Raw genomic sequence first — 21,548 nt, forward strand, 5'->3', positions numbered from 1 at the left:
TCTTAAAAATACAAAACACCTGTATGTCTATAAATCCACCATTATAACAGCATATTTAATTGTTTGAAGAGGTTAGAGGTCTCTGTGTTGTAACTTGTCTGATCCTGCTTCCTCCTCTCTGTGTTTCTCTGTTGCGAATGAATGGAAACAGATTGGAAAAACTCCAGCGTGTCTTGGTTTGCTCTACAGTATCTGGTCTTGGCTTACAATAGTTCCCACTGTGGTTCCACTCAAACTTTCCACATTACTGAAACAGGCTTAGCAATAAAATGATGGGGGCTTTCTCTCCAACAATTCCAACAACAAGAGCTGGGAGAAGCTCGCAAGTTGAGTCGAGTTGTTTTTCCTTTTGACAGTTCTGACATTTCCTTTTCATGCCTCCTAACCACTGTAATCTTTGCATCACAAGATAAAAAAGCACCCTTTTAACTGGACATTGTAGCAGATAACTCAAACATTTTGTCCCTCTGGATTCACTCATTTAAAAAATAACAGCAGCTACTTTTAAAAAACTGTCACAATCTTCCAGGATGAACATTTGCAGCTAAGAAAAATGACAGTTTTACCTCAAGATTTCAACCTTTGCATTTAGGTTCAAAATGTTTCGCTCTTACTTTCTGTTTCTGATTAAAGAGAAATCAAGTTGAACAACTTTTAAGTAACTTTAGAGCTTCTTCCTCTCATTTTACTTTAAAAAAAGTGCAATTTATAATCACAACACAGGAAAATTGGACCACAGTAATAGATTAAAGAAATGTCCTTTTTAAAAAACAGAAGCACAGCTGATAAATGATCCTTTTTCTTTATGTACTATTTGTGTAAATTCTGTAGCAAGAGAACAGAGTTGTGTAAATGGTGCCAGAAGTCCATCCAGGTCGTGTGGCTGAAACTACAGCAAAACTCTGGAAAAGTCTATTTGCCTTTTGTCCACTTGAGTCTCCAGGAGTATTAAGCTAAGCTGTTAAAGTTACTCTTCATTTTCAGCCCCTCCCCTCCTTTATTTATTTTTTAAATCCTCAACATGTCTTACAGGATTTCAACATTAAGGAGAAAGAACTGAAAGGGAATGTGGCTGTTAGCTGGAAGCAAAGCTGTTATTAGAGAGTCTGTCTCAACAGGCAAATCATCAGAAAGTGAAAATAAATCAGTTCAATCAAACACAAAGAAGGAAACGTTGTTTCAGGTTTAAACAGCTAGCGGCAGTCTTAGATTTGGCAATACTTAACAGTTCCCAAACTAAGACCTTAACTTTATTAATTATAAACGTGCTATTTATGTTAAGTGTTACTGAAACACTTCCACGCTCTGTGTGCGACACAAACACATCATTTCACACAACAGTAACTGTTGTATAAGCGTCCGTGTGCTTTGCTGTCGTCACCACAGAAGCGGTTTTGTTTGTTTTTGGACCTTTGAAGGGTGTCAAGACAACTGGGTGCTCCACAGAGGCAACTACACCTAAAACAGACTTCACTTTCCCTCCAGTTGATGGAAAACTAGGAGGCTGAGAGGAAGCCCTTTGAGAGCAGAGAGGAAGCAGGAGGCAGCAAGTGTGTGTGTGTGTGGTTACACAGGTTTTTCATGTGTAACAAAGTGCTGATTTAATGGTAAAAAGAATAAAAGCACCCTAATTAAATACTTTTAGAACAGCGGTGATCTTTCGCTCGAAGCAGCAGAAAGTAAACACACTTTATATCTCAATATTTAAGACAACATTTTGGATTTTAAGCATGTGGCTAAATCATTTTGTCTGCAACCCACAGCAAATCTGTTCATCAGTTTATAGCGCCATCTTATGGACAACAGATGTTACTTCCATCGGTAACTTCTGACACCAAAGGCTGCATGCAGTTGGATTTGTTTGGCATTTATTAGCAGGAAGCTCCAACAGTTATGGATGTACCTGCATGCGAGCATTACCAAAGATGGGGTTTGATCCAGATCTGCATCCTGGAATATTTTTGGAAGGAATCTTTATCACGAGATGGTTCGAGATTGGGCGTATTAGATCAAATCTTTGAAAAGTATCCGATTAGTTTAATGGAGAAATCAGTTTGATGTTCTCAAAAATATCAGAAACTATCAGTATATCCCGGAGCAGAGAGACGTGTGCAGTCCTGTTCGTGTGCTCAGTAAACCCACCGGTTAACACAACAGCAGAGGATATTTGTGTGGTCGAGGATATAAAACTATGAACTGAAGATATCTCACGAGCACAGTTTCATCTGGAGATGTAATCTTTAATCGATTAAGTCATGAAACATCGCTTCCCTCATCCCTTATTTCATAAACATTTATGCGGACAGCACTTAATCGCTCATCTTAGACCGTTTCACGTTGTCTCACTTATAGACCTGCGTTTAAATGATGAGCATGTTAGTCAGCAGGAATAGCCCTAGTCTTGTCAGCTCTTTCCTCTTCAAGACTCAGTTCATGGCTGGTGTGGAGGTTTCAGTTTCAGAGAACCTCCATTAGCAGCTAATCGATAAGAAAAATCACTCAGATTACACAAAGTGCTACTTAAACACAACTAAAGGCAACACACCCACTCACAATAATCTTACAAGCTTCTCCACTCATGTCCACACCTACCAACACACACACACACACACACACACACACACACACACACACACACACACACACACACACACACACAGTAGAGCCCCCTTCTCTCAGTTCAGCTCAGATAACATGAAAAAAATAAGTTATAAACTATCGAGATAAATTTAATTCAGTTATTTTCATTTTCTCCCTTTTCCCTCTACTTTTATTATACATTACAATAATGAATGTTTATTTATTTACTTTTACTTTATTTTTTTTATATATAGCATTTACTTAATCACCAAACAACATTTTTCCTTCAAAATTCGCTGAATTTTCAATCAATTTTAAAATACTCTGATATGCTACAAATTGTATTAATGATACAGGACACTTAAAACTGCATGTTTTTATCGCATGTCAGGCCTCGTATCTAACGTGTTTAAAATAAATATTAATATTCTGCAGCTGCTTTTTTGTGAGTTTTGCTGTAAAAACGTCATTAAAATCAACCGGACTGGAAATAAGAGCTGAAACATCATTTTATGACTGAGGATGGTGTCAGAGAGGAGCATGCTGTCTTCACAGTGCTCGACGATGCACCAAATCATTCCTACCTGTAACACCTGGATCATCCTCGCTCACTGTTTAGTTTCGCACATACTGCAGTTTATATTTTTCTATATTTCACACTCACACTTGAGCACCTTTAACAAATGAAATTTCCCCTTTGGATTAATAAATGCCTGACTTCTGGATTATTATTATTTGTTGTTGCAACAGTTTAGGCCTTTATTTAAGAGCCCTCTAGAAAAGCCCCCGTCTGTCTCACAACAGCCACTGCAGCAGAGGATATTTGTGTGGTCGAGGATATAAAACTATGAACTGAAGATATCTCACGAGCACAGTTTCATCTGGAGATGTAATCTTTAATCGATTAAGTCATGAAACATCGCTTCCCTCATCCCTTATTTCATAAACATTATTATTATTTGTTGTTGCAACAGTTTAGGCCTTTATTTAAGAGCCCTCTAGAAAAGCCCCCGTCTGTCTCACAACAGCCACTGCAGCAGAGGATATCTGCATTGTATCCTGGGAGTTGGATGCCACAGGAGTGTGGGACCAATGCCTTCTCTCTCCTATAAAGCCTTTCCCACCACGTCTATAAAAATCTCTGGAATGAGTGCAGCTTTTGTTCTTCCTTCTCTCACCTTCTGCCATAGAGCTTCTCTGGAGGCCAGACTGGAGCAGGCGGCTACGAACCAGCAGTTTCCCAGCTGACCTTGGTGCAGGTCATGAGCGCTGATGCCGTCCACAAACAGATGGGGGTCGCTGGTCAACTCCTGGAACAGCAAAGATGAGACAAATCAGTGTTGACAAACTAATTTTCTTCCTTAGAGGCATTACATACACTCAAAACTCTGTAACTGATTACTCATAAAATCTGACCCACAGGAACCATCACGGCCCCTGTAAAGTTAATACTTATCCTCATCTTCTTATTTACAGGCACAATTAATCCACTTCTAACCGTATTATAATTGAATCCAGGTTTGAATCTTTTTATACTGTGTATTTTATTGCAGTGTGTCTCTGGAAAACAGCAGGCGGATGTGGTCAGGACAGCTGCCAGGTGTGGATGAACGTAAAGCAGGGCGTTACCCGGAGCACTCGGTCAAACATCATAAGGTAAATACAGAGTAAAATCACTCCCCGATTAACTACAAGTCTCTTCTGAGGATTCAAAGCCAAACAAACCACAGAGGCAGACTAACGGGACGGCAGCCAAATGATAGAGGTGGGATAAACCAGAGCACACGCCCAGGAAGACCACTAACTGTATGTAGAGACAAATGTACACATGGCTCCACAAAGTTAGCCTCTCCGGGTCTTATATCTGGTGTAGAATGGATTAAAAACAGTATGTTTGTGTACTGCAGATCTGAGCAGAGCCAGCCCACGGCAGGAAGAAAGCTTTACTGTGTGCATTCTCCAAATTAAAGGCCACTATTTTTAGTGCATATAGCTACTATACATGCACAGACAGTAAAGATCCAGTGTTTCCCTAAGACTGTGTTTGAGATAATGGAAGAGGAGAAAGACGGAGGATGTATATGCGTTTGCTCTCTGGGACAAGAGATAACAGGTCTAATATTCAGCTCCATTTCCAGTCAGCTCTCCATCCTGTGGGCTGACTGCAGTTTGACTACAGATGGTGGTCCTTGGTCTGCTTTGCAGCCTCAGCATAGTTGAATGCAACTCTCCACCTTCTGCAGGTGCTGGGCAGAGATCCAGTCACAGAGAGGTAAGATCCTCTCCCGGAAACAGACAGTATAAAAGATGAATGTCGCCCTCCAGGTCTGAAAAGTGAAGCCAGTGCAGAAGTGCCTTAAAACAGCATTCTTTTTAATGGCCACCAGGGGGAGACTCTTCTGGTCCCCAACAGACTTTGGTGGCGCTGAAGTCGATGTTGAAATGAGCCTCAGCTGCCTCTCTCTCTGTGATGTCAGTAAACACGATCCTGAGGAGTTTGAGATCATACTAAATAAAGCGTGATGGTCATTTAGTTAATTCTGATTATTATTAGAGTCAGAGTTTATAACCCAAGAGTTATGATTGATAGCTTGTTAGCCAATGAGCACGTCCCTCGGATTCACTGCCGGAGCTAGCCTTCCCCTGTCACGCCTGGTTTCAAACACCAAGATAGCGATGCTGAAAACGCTCCATACTCTCCATAAAAGGGCACGGTGTGATATCAGGTTCCTTTATTTGTACCCGTAAGTGGATTTAACCTGCAGCAGGTGAGTCATCCATACAAACTCAAAAGAGATAAAATCAATTAAAAAAAAAAAAAAAAGAGAGTCAAAGGAGCTTGCAAAGAAAAGCGTCTGGATCATCATGGGGTCCTTTGTCCCTCTGTGGGGGATACTCCCACTGGGTTTTAAATCTGGGACTCTCCACCATTTGACCCTAGAACTGAAGAAGCTTCTCGGATGAGAGGTGAAACGTCTTCAAGCAACTTAAAGAAGTCCAGACGCTTTTATTTGCAAGCTCCTTTGACTACGATTTTCTCTAAAAGTAAGAGCACTGTGAGAAATGCAAAGAGTGAATGTCAGGACACAAAATGTCTCAGGGATCAAAGTCCTCACTTTGACGCTTTAATGCACCACAGCTTCATCTTTATACGAACTCTGCTGCTTTTCCACTGCAGCACAAGCCATGCTTTAGCATTTTTTCTATTAAGCTGTAAATCTATGACATCATACTGATTTGCCCAAAACATCAACATATATTGGCGTGTACAAAATTATCTGGGCGGTGTTCCTCGTCTGTATCTCCCGATTCGATCACTGACGCAAACGGAAACATTTCTAATTTACGATTCAAAGATGAACTTTGTCTCAATGGGACCAATCACTAAATAACCTTTGATATGTACGTTTAACTGCCTTACACAACGACCGCGACCATCATTAGCTGCATGTCAACATAATATTAACAGGCTCCAACATGCCATGAACCACCTCCTCGCCATCCTTATCATTCCACACACCTCATCGCCTACATGAACAATAATTTACTTCCACACGCTTTCAATAAAAACTGCTTGTTAAATCCTGAGTGCTGCAGCGCTTCTTTTCTACTCCACGTGGAGTTCAAACATGGACTAGAAATGTGAGCAGAAACCTTCAGGTCACTTGCCTACGTCTGCATCATCTGTTTATAGAAATTAGCAGTGCAGGAGCCATTTTTGATCCGTGTTTCACCTCTAGCCACCAAACGCTGCTTCTCCATCTTAACTTGTGTATTTGTGCATTTACTTCATGCATTCAGGAGAATTAGAGGTAAAAAAGCTTACAACCATGTAACATGCAGGATGCTGGACAAGCGAACTATTCTGATTTTAAACTAATGATTTCTTTTATTTAACTTATTATCTCATTATTAACATTTCTTTAGTTCAAAGCTAAATTGTTAAACTGAAATTTGGAAAGTGAAGCACGTATCAGTCAATAAGCCTCTCAGTGGCATTTTAAAGACATTAACATACTCACAATGAATAAAACCAGTATGAGAGATCCACATCAGAAATGTTTATGAAAAAAGAAAATGCTGGCAAATTATAGTGCTGTAAACTCCAGTGTAGAAAGGTCAGTAAAAGCCACAGACTGTATCTAAAAGATGTAAAGACAGCTTTGGACGGTTGGTAGTTCGAACAGGAAAACAGGAAACAGGAAATGACTTGGCACAAACTCGACATTTAGTCACCACCATGTGACCACACCTGAGCCGTAAGCACTAGCTAGCTTGGTTAACGAGTGGCATCCGTAACCCATAAGCACAGACACAGAAAGCTGTTGATTAGTGATAAATAACAAACGAAAAATAAATAAATACTCATTACCATTTAAAACTGATGCACAAACTTTTTACACAGGAAGCAAAAATAATAATTTCACCAACAGCACAAACTCAGTCGACAGATCCACTTTGTTATACCTGGTTAGCATCAGCCCCTTTATCAAAGCAGCCACAGCAGATGATTTGACAGACAGCTCAGTCCTCCCAGAGCTGAAGCTGAAAACTATCCACAGAAACCAAAGCTAGTTTTGTACCAGGTCGTGAACTTGTTTATTTCTGCTCTGAAGTGAGACATTTTAATATGGGACTGACCCGTTCTGCTGAACACAGCCTCAAGTGGACGGTAGAGGAACTGCAGGCTGGGGCACTTCACTTTTTAACCTCGAGGTTGCCGCCTTATAGAGCTTGAAATAATAAGCTCTTGATATGATCACTGGTTTAAATATACAGCTGTCTTTTGAGTGCTGGAGCTGAAGCATTGATATTGAGTGCTAAAGTTTCACGAGACACCACAGAGAAGTCAGGGTTAAGTTTAGGGTGTAACCAAAGAAATATTTCCCTTATCTCTCCACTCCCTGAACAAATCAATAATATTGATCAAATGCTTTAAGTGCTCTGTTTAATAATTTAGCATGAATAATTAACAGTAAAAGCATGCGAAATACACAGAAATCACTCTTTCATAGAGTATATACACTACAAGCCTAGAGGAAGACAGAAAGTTACACATTTAATCAAATAAGACTCAATGAGAAGCACTTAAAGAGCAGTGCATTTAGATTTTATGCAGGTCAAGAAAAAAAAAAAATCACAAGACAAGAAAGAAATTAATCTTTTGACTCAGCGTTATTAACGTGAAAGGCCGAGCACAGATTCTGTACACAGCAGCAGAGTGAGGCTGGAAATCTGTTAAGCAACAATTCCATTACGAGCACGATGTTCAGCCAGCATCTGAACTTAAACAGCTGCTGTTCCACTGCATAAAGCTTTCCTTCAGTGGGGCTGACTCAAAGCCTCTGGTAAGAGGCACTTTTGCAGTTTAAGGATCCTAAACAAATCCAACATGGAATTAAGGCAACATTAGACATTTATCCACCACATTACAAAAGTAATAATAGGTCTATAAAAACATTGTTGTTCATTTTTAAATGATCCTTATTATCTCATACTCTGTCTTGGTGAAGCCCCCCAGTTCATTTAATCTGAAACAAGCTGTTTTAACTCCTTCCCTTTAAGCCAACTGTCTTCTGATTTGCTGCTTCTTGAAAACAGAAGGTTTTAACAATGGGTGGGTGGAGCTTCTGTGCTCAGTCACATATGTGTGAGATGACCATAAATAGGGAAATATAAATGGTATTGTATATACTGGTATTCGCTTTTCTAGTCTACTCTTAAGCCTCTTCTTCATTAGCAGAAACCTGCCACGAGTAAAGTGGCTGTGCACAAATCACCACCGTGGTCCAATGATGAGGTGCAGACAACCCCCTGAGATAACGGTAGCCGAGTAAACTTGTTTTAAATTGGCTCTAGAGAAAATCACCAGACACTTGGCACACTTAGCTTGATAAAACTACCTCCTAAATCAGAGCAAGCTAATGTCTCAGTCACACAAGTAAAAACAGGAAAGCTGTACTGATTTTTTTGACATTCTGGAGAGCTTGAGCATTTTGAACACTCTCGGTCACTTCTGATCGTAAGGTGATTCCACAGATGGCCTGATCGGACTCAACCTTCCTGCAAACAGTTGCAGTGTGACCTGGACTGACTTCAGTCACGCAGAGAAGTTGTTGGAGGTTTGCAAATAACTGCCTGTGGATGAGGAATACAGAGTTCGTCACGCAACGTTAAAGGTATGTGCCTTTATCCACGTCACGCTGTGCACCACGTTATTGTTTACAGGAGATGAATTGCAGAATGGCAGATAGTCAGATCAACAGTATTTTGTCTATACCTTCAGGTTTTACACGCTTACATATAAACACGCAGTTACTGTCCCTCTATTTAGAAAGGCAAAGGCGTCACGGTGTGATTATTTTACGTGTAGTTGTTTTTTTTCCTGTGTAATAATATTCAACATTGCTATCAATACATTTTTCAAAAAATGCCTCTCTGTGCAAAATAGGTTTAAAAACATAAACAGCTGTGGGATACTGTTTGTCTGTTTGTCTGTGATTTGAACCGAGGGAACAAATCGTTGCAGGATCAGCCTGATATTATTCGTATCCCGCTGTAACTTAACTGTATACAGAGCTAACATCTCCAAAATGTCAGGAGTAGTTAGTGAACTAAAAATCCCGAATGTGGGATACTGTTTGTCCGTGATTTAAACACCCCAGCGCTGCTCCCACTAAGGGAAAAGCAATCCTGCAGGGGAGACCTACCTCGGCACTTGTGCAGGTGAAACCAAAGGGAAGATATGCTTCACCATATTTTCTAGTCTTTGGCTTAGAATGAAGTTGGTTTGGAAACATATTCAGCGATGCTTCATCTCCTGCTTTGCGTTTGTGTGGGCGCCCCATGCTAGCAGTGTCCACGCGTTGTTTTGTTTTTTCCCTTTTCATGCCGCGCCCCCCCTGCAATGGCTCTGCGCCCCCCCTAGGGGGCGGGCCCCACACTTTGGGAAGGTCTGAGTAGCACATCATTCATTATATACCAGCTGGCCCAACTTCAGTAACCCTACAAACGTCACTGCTGTTTAGTTTTCTGTCTTCATTTATGTTGGAAATGATAACAAAGCTGTACGTTTGAATTTTTTCAGAAATCTCTCAGTCAGAACATGCTATATCACGCTTAGGTAACTAGCAAAACTAGCGAGCTAACTTCCTGCTAACTTGTAACTCTGTTAAATGTAATAAATTCTGTTTTTATGGATGCCTGGATGTTAAACTTCATAGTTACACCTGGTAGAGCACCAATGCTGATCTTTTTATTAAAGATGAAAGAATTTGCAGCGTCACTGAGAGTTAAAAACTGTCCAGTGTTCATTTGACTTTGGGACCTGAAAAGGACAGAGTTTAGGACCCAGATTACTCCCAGATTTACGAGCACCTTAGTCCGACAAACACGGTAATAATGACGGCCCGCTTACATGTTCTACAAAAAAATGTGTTTTGTTGTGTATCTGACTGACAAACACCAAACCAGTGAAGTTGCACCATTTTTAAAAACCAATTCTGGTTTATCCGTTTCACTCAACAATCCGCTTTTCCCCTTTGAAAACAAAGGCACTGCGCATGCACGTTTTACCCATATTCTATCTCGATATTTCATTTTGTTATCGTTCCCTAACATTGTACCGGTATTACCGTGAACAGTATAATATGGCCCAGCGCTAGTCACAGTTGTATTTAACTGTTATATTTAACAGGAACAGCTCAGTCAAAAGCTTCACAGAAGGTGCTTTTTGCTCAGGGTGAGTGTGAAGACAACCAGTTGTAAAGCACTTCACACAGGTCACAATACAAAAGTAAATTCAAGTTCCTTTTGTACACACACACACAGTTCAGTTTCAGTTTCAGAGAACCTCCATTAGCAGCTAATCGATAAGAAAAATCACTCAGATTACACAAAGTGCTACTTAAACACAACTAAAGGCAACACACCCACTCACAATAATCTTACAAGCTTCTCCACTCATGTCCACACCTACCAACACACACACACACACACACACACACACACACACACACACACACACACACGCTGCTGGCTTGAAATTCCATGAATTCCTCTCCCATTCAGCCCCTTTAACCTCTCCTCTCTTTATATGGAGCCTTGTCTCATGATCACCACCACCATTCCCAGCCTACTGCCTCTGTCCGTCTCCACTGTGAATAAACAGCTGACCCTTCATCTCTGATGTATCACTAACTCTCCACCTTCTTTGAGTTTACTGCGTTCTTCTTTCACACAGGCATAAAATAAGAGCTCTACAAAAGATCGCCTGCATGGATGATTATGTAGCTGATCCCACTGAGCTGTAAAAGATGGAAACAAGCAGCAAACACTGAGAACTGCAGTTCCTCTAGTGGCCACTTGAGGCTGCCTTTATAAGAAACTCAGTCCCCATAGCTCCCATGTTAAAATGACCACCTTTTCAGCAGAAATAAACATGTTTAAAGTGTGTGACTAAAAGCAGGGCTGGCCTCTATGGATAGTTTTTTTTATAGTTTTATAACGACTCTGTGAGGGCTTATTCTCTTTTATACCTCATCTCGGGGTAATATGAGCAGCTGTAGCTGATATTTAAAGACACTGAAACAGACCTCACAACTGTCAGGGCTCGCAAAATCGCTAGCCCGACGTCCCGGGGCTAGCGATTTTTCCAGTTGGGCTACCAAAACCTGTCTCTGCCCTGCCCGTCGGGCTATCATAGGAAGGAAAAATATACGTCAATGCTTTTGCATTCTTTCGGAAATGTAGGTGGGTAATTATGTCATTGGCATCGGTGAGCCAGAATTTGCGCTTATTTTTTGCTTTCACTTTGCAATCGCGCGAACTGTGTATAGAGAGCGACAGCACTGATCTAATTTGCACCAATTCCTCTGACATCGTCTTATCAATCGTTAGCTTACTATGCAAACATGACAAGTGAAATCTCCAGCAGCTTAAACATGTGAGAGGTTGATCGCGCAGAGAATCGCTGAGCGTTATGTGAGTGCGTGCGTAAAAGCAGCAGGATATATATTTTAGTAATGCTGAGCCAAATAAGACCGGTCAGGGTGAAGAAGTGACAGCCAAAGAAAAGCTTACCACAAAACGGAAAAGTTATGACAAATCAGACTATAAGGCAAAAAGAAGGTGCAGCTTTATGGTTTCATGGACAAAAGAATTTCTGCGGTTGCAATATGACGAGCTAAATAACCGGGGCTGCACATAAGTGGTCCGCAGGTGCGCATTCGCTGTCAAAATAAAAGACGCGCACAAGATAAGAAGTTGCAACGCCTGTTTGCATACATAAGATTTTCAGGAGGAGGACAGACATTTGTTTAGAACTCTTAAAGATGTCGAAGAAGCTCCTTTAAGCAATTACTGTGATGTTCCTCCACCTCCAAAGAAATGTCAGAAGGAGTCCGAACCACAAAAGAAGCTCGTATTCACGGAAAAGTGGTTGCAGGAGGTGAGCTGGCTTCAAACAAATGAACGCACGGAGATGTGGTGCAGAATGTGCCGTGAAAATCCCACTCTAGCGGACAAAAACACTGCCTTTTATATGGACGCAAACGCGCGTTGCAACTTCTTATCTGGTGCGCGTCTTTTATTTTGACAGCGAATGCGCACCACTTATGTGCACCCGTGTAAATAACATAATGTTTTGTCGGGTGTGTTGTTGGTTTTCCCTCGATTTCTGAGTCAACAAGCGCCTTTGTTACTGGGACCAGTCATTTTAAGAAAGGCCCCCATTAGAACCCATGAGAAATGCATTATTGCTCAGTCTGCAATATCTTTCCCAGAACAAACACCAATTGCAAATAACATACTAAAGATAAACCTGAAAAATCTGTTTAGAACAGCGCACTATGTTGCAAAGAGTGAACTATCACTGGCACAATTTAGCAGTCTTTGCAAACTTCAAAAAGCAAATGGCCTCGATCTTGGTTCCACTTGCCTCTTACCCGTGACTTCAGTGGAAATTTCAAATTCAGGATCTGACACAGACTGATTCATGTTCTACACAGTTCTTGAGAGTCCATAGAAATTTCTGTTCAATTAGAACCAAGTATTTGAGTTGATGATTGTAATTTTTATACAATGTTGTAACTTGTGTTTCAACAATTTTTTGATTAATGTTTTGTTTCCGTTACAATATTATACTTTAATGTATAATACTGTAACAGAAACAAAACAGGAAACAAAACATCAATCAAAAATTTTTTTATTCGGGCTACTTAAATTTATTTTGGGCTACCAAAAACTGAAGAGTCTCTGCCCAAAGGGCTACCAGGGATTTTGAAATTTTGCGAGCCCTGAACTGTGTTTGTTTTCTGGCCTGTTATGTGACACAAACCATCAAAGAAAATATATATTTTTTTAAATACTGCTAACCTGACCGATTTTACTTTGCAAAATATCATCTGTCATCATTATTATTATTTTCCGAATGCATCATTCAATCAGAGCTCCCTGACCTGCTGTCCATCTACACCAAGCTGTGCAAATCCAAAGCTAGGAAGATTATGATGGACCTCTCCCATCCCAACAATGGACTCTTCTCACTGTTGAGGTCTGGGAAGCGCCTCCGCTCCCTTAAGGCCAAAACAGAGAGAATGAGGAGGAGCTTCTTCCCCCAGGCTATTTGGGCCCTGAACCAGGTGTAGGACTGGACTCTTCCACACACATCACATCACCACACGCACCACCACACATTTCCTATAATTCATAATCTTTATAATCTCTTTCTGCTATTTGCACATTTTTTACTGTAAATTCCTAAGTTAATTTGTAAATTTTGTAGTAACCTACAAAGTAACCTAGTATTGTAAATACTGTAAAACTTTTTTTTCTGTCATTTAATGGTCGGGCATTGTACAGCTACAAGCATTTCACTCCCATGTCATACTGTGTATGGTTGTGTGCGTGTGACAAATAAAAATTTTAATTGAATTGAATGTATACAATATGTATCAGAATAATTGTGCAGCACTACTACTTCCCCTCTCAGTAAAACATTCTTTTCACTCACATTTGGCCTTTTCCAGGTGACTCGCCCAATTTGGTTTCGCTGGTAGAACAGAGACTGGTCGGAGGTGGGGAACAGAGGGTCTTCAAACAGAGTTCCTTTATGCTGGCACTGCCTCCTCAGAGCAGAGAAAGACTGACCCTCGTACGGCACCGCCATCCTCCTGCACAGAAACAAAATGCTTTACAATGAAGCACAAACAGCATTTACACGATATATAATTACTGACTCCTCCTCACTATCAGAGGGCTGTGCTGTGAGGAAGGATAAGGGGTTTAATTAGTTAGCCTCCTATGAAGTGTTGTAAAGTTTATCAGCATATGCAAAACATGAAAAGACTGGAAAACAGTATCACCATTGCATTCACTTGTAATTATGCCATGTCGTATTGACTCAGAGGTTTGCTGCCTTCCCTTACAGGCTTTGGTCTTACTGACCTTATTCCTCACACACACCCACAGTCTGTGTAGCGTGCTCAACCTCTTTATATTGTTCTAATATTACAGTTTTATGTGAAATGACTGTTCACACCATATGACCATGGAATGGGGAATCGCAGCTTGACACATCCAATCAATAACCGCCTTCACTTACTGCACAGACAGATTGTTGATGTTACAGTAAGTGAATTCAGATGGTATCAAAAACATATCTGGTTATGTTGAATTTTATTTCAACCACAACACATCAAATGAGTCTGTCTGAATTTGGAGGTCAGTCTAAAGGAAGAGACTTCACCATAATCTAATTACATGGACAATATATTTAACATTTCAACACTATTCAGCCACTATACAACCCTAAACCAACAGCAGCATGATTAGCATCATGAGTCATGTTTTAGGAAGGTGTGTGAGTGTGCAGGAAGGGCTGTATTCTTAATAAAACTGAAACCTCTTATTAATCATAAAAAGCCATAACGGCTGATTAATCTTCTATATTTCCGATTAAAACTTTGATTTACAGAAGATAAAAACACTGATTGTGTCATGAGAGGATTAGAGGGATCAAATGTAGAATCTCACAGACAAAATAAACTGATAACTGAGAAAGAGTCCAAAAATAAATCCAAACAACCAAGAGGAGCGAAGGGAAACCCGACAAAGTGAAACACAGGAAACAATGCAGAAGGAAAAAATAATCAGGAAACCAGCAGGAAGCTAAATTAACAGAGAACTAAACTTCAAAGTAAAAGAGGAAATAAAGAATACAACAGAAAACAGTCAGAGATTTCTAAGAAGCCTCAGTGTCTCCTGATCCTGTTCAAGGCCTCAAACTGCACACAGAGCTGTGGATGAGGATTAATAACATGGGAGTACTTCTTTAAAACTCCTTAAACATGCACAACACACACACACACTCACAAGATAGTCAGATCACCAGTCATGTGACAGGATAGCAAACAGAAACTCGGGCGGTCATGTTTGACTACAGATCGGCAGCAAAGTAAATACACAATCAAAGTTTCATGCCTGTGTGAAAATGTAGTGACATTAAAGCCTGATCTGACCAAAAACGTCCTAACAGCAGCTTCAGCTTCCTGTCAGATAAATAAAAAGTGAGACAAAAAGAGGAAGGACTGTGCTTTTGTTTCCCAGGTGGAGAAACCAGAGGCCTGCTGAGTACTATTATTTTTATTTTGTTTTCCAGGAACGGGATTGCATCCAGATTCAGAGTGACTCACTGAGGTTAGAGCATGTTTTCTCACACTGATCTACAGAGAAGGACTGACCACAGGACTTCAGCTGAAAGCATTCCTCAATTAAACACTGCATTCATTGCAGGAGAGCTGCAGATGCCACTTAGTACTAAATAATAAATGAATAAATAAATTTTTATTTATATAGCACCTTTCAAGACAGAATCACAAAGTGCTGCACATAAGATTACAAGTCATAAAAAGATTTAAAAAGAGAAAATAAAACAGGCAAAAAATTTACCAAAAGCAGTTTTAAAAAGGTGAGTTTTGAGTTGTTTTTTAAAAACAGCTACTGAGTCCACAGTTCTTAATGTTTGGGGGAGAGAGTTCCACAGTCTCGGGGCCACAGTGGCAAAAGATCTGTCACCCTTAGTCCTCCTCTTAGTATTTTTTAAAGCAAGTAAGCCCTGATCAGATGACCTCAAAGACCTGCTAGGGACATAGGGCTGTAGCAGATCAAAGATGTAGGCTGGTGCCAGTCCGTGCACAGCTCTGTAGGTCAAGACCATGATCTTAAAATTGACTCTAAATTTAACAGGAAGCCAGTGTAACTGAGATAATAACGGTGTCACATGTGAGTACTTGGAGGATTTTGTCAAAAGCCTAGCTGCAGCGTTTTGCACAACCTGCAGACGATCCAGAAAACCTTTGCTTAGACACATAAACAGCGAATTACAATAATCCAAGCGTGACAAAATAAATGCATGTATAGCAATCTCGAGTTCAGAGCAAGATAAAACCGGGCTTAGCCTAGCCACATTTCTTAAATGATAAAAACAAGACTGAAGCAGCGATTTCACATGCCCATCCAATGTGAGACTCGAGTCAAAGGTGACACCTAAATTCCTGATAGAGGATTTAACATAGAGTGAGAGAGGACCAAGGGCTTTCACTATCTGCGATAAAAATCTATCATGTGATGTTCAGATATTCAGGATACATTAAAGGCAGATTTTTTTTTGTTTTTAAAAAGTGACTACCGGGTAAAATAAGTCACTGTGGCAGGGCGTGGTTTGTGGCTCAGTTGCAGGGGAGGGGTGGATCAGTGGGTTCAGGGTGTGGTGTCAGGACAGGCTGATCAAAACAGGTGCTCTTCAACACCTGGTCATGCCTTCCCCATTTCCATAGGGTCAAAGCTGTGTGCTTCGGGTCCTTTTTGTGTCACAGTGGTGCCGAAACCCAGGAGCTCATTGCACCCGGGGCATAGGATACGCATCAAACGGTGACAGTCACCTTATTTATAAGGACACTCAGAAACCACTGTGCTGTACAGCTAAAAGAATACAATAAGAAAATCAATAAAACTGAAAACAACAAATAAAGTCATCAGAACTGAGTCACATTAAAAGACTCAGAAAAAGAAACAGAAGCTAAACAACACGTACAGGCAGGACAATCAGCCTTCAAAACAATGCCACAGTTATGAAAACTGACATGCGTATGTCATGCATGTCTATGTATCAAAATTACTGGACTGACATTAATCTACCTCTGCTCAGACTGAGCTCCCATGCAGACTCTTCACTGGAATCATCAGGCCCATTTGTAATGATATCACTGTCAAATAAGGCCAATAAACACGGAGATGATGCTGAACAGAGCAGAATAATGAGCGCGTGTGTTTTCCCCAACAAATTAGATTCCTGCTTGGTGGTCTGGTTCAATAAACACAGCCACAGAACGGATTTCCCGAATGATGCAGAAAACACTGAACAAGTACACGGCCTCCCTTTTAGTTTACTTCCTGTTTTATTTGAAACTTGGCTCCTCCTTTGTGCTTTTCCCACTCGATGGAGTATTAGGGCCAGATTAAGAAAAAATATATTATTGACCATTTTGACACTAAAGTCGAAATTTCAGGATTAAAGTCGTAATTCTACTTTGAGAGAAAAAAAACGGAAATCTTCACATTTAGATTTTTTCTCCTCAGAATACATTTTCAACGTTTTTTTGACTTTATTCTTAAAAAAAGCAATCTAATTTTTTTTTCCTCTAGATGTAGTCTAAACTCTGTTGTGCCTTAGCGCCTCTGTCAGGGCTGGCGTTTTATTTTACTCTCCCTCGTTTTTGTTTGTTTTTAAATGAACTATTATTTCACTGGAGTTCATTCCCGAGTCTCAGGAGCTTTTGTTAAACGTCCCTGTTTCCTCCCGTCATCAGCACAGAGTCCTCCTGCCAACATTTACTAACTACAAACTAAACGTGACACACTTCTGGATGTAAAATGACTTTGATAAAACTCTAAACACTTTAAATATTTCAAGATTTAAACTAAAGACCTTTATATTCATGTGGACAAACATGAACATACAGTCAAGCCAAGTTCGCATGACGTGTGACAAAAAACAAAACAAAACAGTAAAACGACCAGAAACAAAACAAACGAATAAAGTTTGAGATATATAAAAATACTGAACTTACATCATGTAAATAATAACTTTACATTTTTAGATCCTCTAACATGAACGTATTTATTGCTTTTTAAATGCAGGTGAAATGAACCTTTATTACTTGGGTTTTATCTGCAGAGCTTTTAAATTTCCGAAGCGCTTCTACAGAAAACGGCTCGTAAGACATCTGAAGGTTGAGAGAAAGTAAGAATAAACATCAAATGTACGACAGAGTAAAAAAGAACAGCCAGTAAACATTTCTGAAGGGAAGCACGCAGACCCTGAGAGGATCTGAGCGAGCGTCTGTTTGAAAGAAACCACTGTGACCTTCTTCAGCAGCATTACTGAGAAATGACTCACTGCCTGATGGGAGGAGGGGGACGCTGTGATTTTCTGTGTCTCGTATTTACAGCCATTTTTAATAAGTCGTGGCAAATTAGTGGCACCAATAACAGATTGATCACCAATAAGATGGCGTCTCCACTGATTTGCATGAACAGTTGATTTGCAGTTATTTGACTTGAAGATGAAAGTAAAAAATGTTTCAATACTGCTTTTGTTTCTGGAGGTCTGTTATTGTTCCTCAAAATGAATGTAGTTATATGTAAAGTTCCTGTTTTGAGGTGGTTTTCCTACGTGACTTCATCAAGTTTATTCAGATTTTATGAAATGTAAATATGTTAAAGAGACAGCACGCTGTTTCTAAGGACATTAAAATGTAAGGTGTGATGATATAAAGCAGATGTGATGTACATTTATATCCTGTTACGGTGGCAGACATTCACACTGAAGTGCAGAGTACACACCAGTACAGCTGTGCAATTAAATGTGAATTTGATTTACAACCTTGGCTTTCATTGAATATTTATATTAACAGGATAATAAAGATAAATAATTATCGTGCTGCATTTGGTATTGTAGTAATGCTCTCATTTCATCACATCCTCTTCCTGCTCTTAAGTCCCTCCATAAAAATCTCAACCCAGCAGAATTTGAGTTAATGGAAATCCTCTTAATTAAAAGAACAATTTTTCATGTGTAAGATAAATAACTGTAATCTCAGTACTGACTGAAATAACCTATTATAATTTCTGCCATAAAGGAGCAACAAAAGTTTAGAGTCTCGGTTTCAGACCGTTTTTCCCCCCTACAGAAGCCCCACCCACCAGCTGTTCACACTTACCCTTTGTAAGTGGCATCCAATCAGAAGAAAGCTGGCTTATAAATCCTCTAAAATCATGTTGATGTCAAAAGAGGACATCAGTTTCCAACAATGGCAGCAGCTAGTTAGTTTTAATATTACTCTTATTATTCTTTCTGGGTCACAAAATAAACGTTTAACATATTTTTAGGCGAGAATGTAGCTGTGTAAACCTCAAATATCTGCTCAGTTTATCAAGACATCACATATTTTCAAGAGCGCTCCGACGTTTTCGGAGACGTCTGTTACCCACTAGCTCGATAGCTAGCCGGGGGCAAGGCTCACTAGAGCCGTGAGAACACCGGACTCCCGGCAAATCGTTTTCAAACCCACCGCCTTCTTTCGCTACTCAGGTTAAATATATATAAGTCACTTAGATAACTTAAAAATGTTATTGTTTGGCTTTTTTTAGTATTTTATTTGTTCCTGAGTAAATCGGTTAGGCTGAGATTAAAATTATAGTTTTTACATAGCTGAATAAATGTCAAGCACACAGCTGATTATCAGAAGTGTGAGATGCTCGAGAATATACTCCGGTGTCCCGTTATATTTTAGATAGCAAGGAGTTTATTAAACTTCACCGAAACAATCTGCAAATTTCATTAAAATTTAATAAACTATCATCTTGTCTTTATTTTTAGTTAGCACATACCTTAAACACTTAAAGCTGTAAGCTAATGATAGTTATAAGAGCAAATGCTGCTGGTGCAATAAGCTGTATGTTTTACGTCCAATGGATGATGATCTGATTAGTCGACTAATCGCAAAAATAATCGGTGACTAGTCGACTATCAAAATAATTGTTTGTGGCAGCCCTAGTTCACGCCAATAAAACCAGTATAGCAAGACTTTATGAATCAGCAGATGGAGCTCATAACGCTTGAGGGGTCGTCCACTTCGGGCCAGTCGGTGCAACTTCGGGCTGAGTTCTATTAGATCACTGTGGCTCTGTGCACAGTAGGGCTGCCACAAACAATTATTTTGATAGTCGACTAGTCACCGATTAATTTTGCGATTAGCCGACTAATCAGATCATGCATCCATTGGACATAAAACATACAGCTTATTGCACCAGCAGCATCTGCTCTTATAACTATCATTAGCTTACAGCTTTAAGTGTTTAAGGTATGTGCTAACTTAAAATAAAGACAAGATGATAGTTTATTAAATTTTAATGAAATTTGCAGATTGTTTCGGTGAAGTTTAATAAACTCCTTGCTATCTAAAATATAACAGGACACCAGAGTATATTCTCGAGCATCTCACACTTCTGATAATCAGCTGTCTGCTTGACATTTACTCAGCTGTGTAAAAACTATAACTTTAATCTCAGCCAAACCGATTTACTCAGGAACAAATAAAATACTAAAAGCCAAACAATAACATTTTGAAGTTATCTAAGTGACTTATATATGTTTAACCTGAGTAGCGAAAGACGGCGGTGGGTTTAAAAACGATTTGCCAGGAGTCCGGTGTTCTCAAGGCTCTAGTGAGCCTTGTCCCCGGCTAGCTATCGAGCTAGTGGGTAACAGACGTCTCCGAAAACGTCGGAGCGCTTTTGAAAATATGTGGTGTCTTGATAAACTGAGCAGATATTTGAAGTTTATACAGCTACATTCTCGCCTGAAAAAATGTTAAACGTTTATTTTGTGACCCAGAAAGAATAATAAGAATAATATTAAAACTAACTAGCTGCCGCCATTGTTGGAAACTGAGCTGGGCTGCGCTATGAATTCTGGGACAGAGCTACTACTTCTTCTTCTTCGGGGTTTAACGGCAGATGGCATCCTTGTACACGCAGTGCTGCCATCTCCTGTTTCAGTCCGTTATTACACTCTTAAATCCTACTACTTATTCCTGTGTCTTTTGGGATCTTACAAAGCTTCAAACGACGCGTCGACTATTAAATCAGTCGTCGACTATCGTGACTAGTCGACTAATCGTGGCAGCCCTAGTGCACAGATTAAACTTTGTGCAGACCCCTAATCCCACACAGACATTCAAGCTCAGAGGTACCACTATTGCTCACCTGGTTGAGCTGGCACCCATATACCAAAAGCTGGAGTCCGGTCCAGAGTACTTCCCAAGTGTCACTCCCCCTCAAGATAAATTGCTAAAAAAAAAAAAAAAAAAAAAAAAAAAAAAAAAAAACTTGGCCTGTTTGGATTTATTTTTATCTGAATGGATTTATTTTCTATTGTTTTACATCTCTTTTATATTTGTGCCTTTATTGTTTTATTCAGACTGCTAAAAGGGCATCTATTTAAAAGAGGGCTTGGGCTTTATCACCTACCCTGTTTACAAAAAGGTGGTAATAAACGGGTGAAGGAGTCAAACTATTTGTTTCACACAGAGGATGAAGTGAGGGGCTGCAAAAAACTGAGTGCAACACATACAAGCATTCATTTGAACTACGAATAGTGCAAAGCTACTGTAAAAGAGCCCAAGAATAAAAATGTGGGCAGTACCTCATAACAAAGCCCAATATTTATCAGATCAGGGCTCGCAAAATTTCAAAATCCCTGGTAGCCCTTTGGGCAGAGACTCTTCAGTTTTTGGTAGCCCAAAATAAATTTAAGTAGCCCGAATAAAAAAAGAGCAATTTCTTGATTGATGTTTTGTTTCCTGTTTTGTTTCTGTTACAGTATTATACATTAAAGTATAATATTG

General features: G+C 39.9%; 1 protein-coding gene across 2 annotated transcripts in view; it reads right to left on the minus strand.

The window, feature by feature from the left end:
- LOC146503840 (calpain-5-like) overlaps positions 1-21,548 on the minus strand; it is a 42,233-nt gene that overhangs the window by 13,835 nt on the left and 6,850 nt on the right. Inside the window, exons 2-3 of one of the 2 annotated variants that reach the window (XM_085183898.1) lie at positions 13,592-13,751; positions 3,759-3,890 (exon numbers count right to left, since the gene is read on the minus strand). In XM_085183898.1, coding sequence (XP_085040024.1) covers positions 3,759-3,890; positions 13,592-13,747 — 288 coding nt within the window. In that variant the 5' untranslated portion in view covers positions 13,748-13,751. The remainder of the gene's footprint in view (positions 1-3,758; positions 3,891-13,591; positions 13,752-21,548) is intronic. The other variant, XM_085183899.1, reaches the window with a different exon arrangement.

This window comes from Neolamprologus multifasciatus, chromosome 14 (genome assembly GCF_963576455.1).
Source record: "Neolamprologus multifasciatus chromosome 14, fNeoMul1.2, whole genome shotgun sequence".
In the NCBI taxonomy this organism is placed as follows: Eukaryota; Metazoa; Chordata; class Actinopteri; order Cichliformes; family Cichlidae; genus Neolamprologus; species Neolamprologus multifasciatus.